We start from the raw sequence: 1,898 nt of genomic DNA on the forward strand, positions 1-1,898 counted from the left end.
AATATTTAACATCTGATTGAAGTATTGATGGATTCTTGGATTATGGATTGCAGTAAAAATGGTCACTGTGCATTTCGGTAAGAAAAATGAGATTTTAGTGAAATTATGTTGGCAAATGTACACATGTCCAATTCGTTTCATTACCATGCGGCCTAGTTTCATGTCATGTTTCGCTGCATAAAATCAGATATAATGATGTATCAGGCCTCAGGTTTTCCCGTCGATGCAGGGTGGTGAAAATGGTTACTGGTATATTACTAGTCACGATCTGTAACGATCTTTCAGTTTTTAAGTACACAGGTCCACGGCTAATGGCGTAGACTGTCTTTAGAAGGAAACAATATGGAAGACGGCACTTGGATGAATGTTTCCAACATCACGAACTTTAGTAGTAGTCAGTTCGCCGCCAGTTCAACAACAGCGCTGCCGACGATCGTCAGCGTCGACATGGAGAGCGACATTATAAACAACCAGGTGGTCCAAGCGCTCTTCTGCGTCCTCTACACCAGCATATTCGCGTTGGGCATCATGGGCAACGTGCTGGTGTGCTACGTGGTGGGCCGCAACCGCGCCATGCAGACCGTCACCAACTTGTTCATCGGGAACCTGGCCACGTCGGACATCCTGCTGTGCGTCCTCTGCGTGCCCTTCACGCCACTCTACACCTTCCTCGGCACGTGGGTCTTCGGCAGCGCTCTGTGCCGCGTCGTAGCCTTCGCCCAGGGGACCAGCGTCTACACGTCCACACTGACGCTGACCTCGATCGCCGTGGACCGCTTCTTCGTGATCGTGTACCCACTCAAGCCGCGCATGAAGCTGTCCACGTGCGTGGCCATCATCTGCTGCATCTGGCTGCTGTCCGTGGTGCTTACCATCCCGTACGGCATCTACACGGTGCTGCGTTCGGACCGGCGCGCCTTCTACTGCGAGGAGTACTGGCCGACGGAGCGCGCGCGCCAGGTCTACGGCGCACTGACCGCTACGGTGCAGTTCGCGCTGCCCTTCCTCGTGGTCACCTTTTGCTACGTGCGCGTCTCCGTCAAGCTCGGCGACCGCGCCAGGAGCAAACCCGGAAGTAAGAATTCGCGCCGCGAGGAGGCGGACCGCGATCGCAAGCGGCGCACGAACCGCATGCTCATCGCCATGGTCACCATCTTCGGCGTCTCCTGGATGCCACTCACCGTGCTCAACCTCACTAACGACGTGTACATGTCGACCGGCCGCTGGGAGTACTTCAACCTGTGCTTCTTCGTGGTGCACGCCCTCGCCATGAGCTCCACCTGCTACAACCCCTTCCTGTACGCCTGGCTCAACGACAACTTCCGCAAGGAGTTCGAGCAGGTGTTGCCCTGCTTCGGCCAACAGACGGCGGACGGTGACGTCACTAACGGCCCCGGTGGGGGCGGAGCCGGTGGGAAAGCGCTGCTGCCGCGGCGGCCGGAACTCGTCGCCGACGTTCCCCTGAAGAGCCAGCAGGGACCTGGGGTGACGTCAGTGGCGTCCACGGCGAATGTCATATACTCTAGTCGCGACGAGGAAGTGCAGCTCCAGATGGAAGGCGCCTTCGTTGACGTCCAGGCGGAGAACAACTTCCTCACCGGAGTCCTGTAGGTAAGTCTTACCCTCACTACAATCACCGTGATCCCTAAGTTCATGAAATGTATTCGCAGGTGTTCGTAACTGCGAATACATTTCATGAAGGAACAACCATCAGTTGTATATCAGAATGGCCCTTGTCACGAACCTGGATTAGTCACTTATCGCGAGTGGTTGCCTTTCCATTAAGTTATCCGAGGACGACTCACGGCGTCCGCAGCTCGTGGTCTAGTGGCTGGCGTCGCTGCCTCTGGATCACGGAGGGGTAGCCGCGCGGGATTAGCCGAGCGGTCTCAGGCGCT

General features: G+C 56.1%; 1 protein-coding gene across 1 annotated transcript; it reads left to right on the top strand.

The window, feature by feature from the left end:
- The first annotated feature begins 342 nt into the window (after positions 1 to 342).
- Positions 343 to 1,611, top strand: LOC124606224 (prolactin-releasing peptide receptor-like). The gene has a single exon (XM_047138200.1). The coding sequence runs from the start codon at positions 343 to 345 to the stop codon at positions 1,609 to 1,611; it is 1,269 nt and encodes a 422-aa protein (XP_046994156.1).
- The last annotated feature ends 287 nt before the right edge of the window (positions 1,612 to 1,898 follow it).

Source organism: Schistocerca americana, chromosome 3 (assembly GCF_021461395.2).
Source record: "Schistocerca americana isolate TAMUIC-IGC-003095 chromosome 3, iqSchAmer2.1, whole genome shotgun sequence".
NCBI lineage: Eukaryota > Metazoa > Arthropoda > Insecta > Orthoptera > Acrididae > Schistocerca > Schistocerca americana.

What these genes read in the sequence shown, in the direction of transcription:
- LOC124606224 (XM_047138200.1), top strand. Translation starts at nt 343, where the DNA reads ATGGAAGACGGCACTTGGATGAATGTTTCCAACATCACGAACTTTAGT.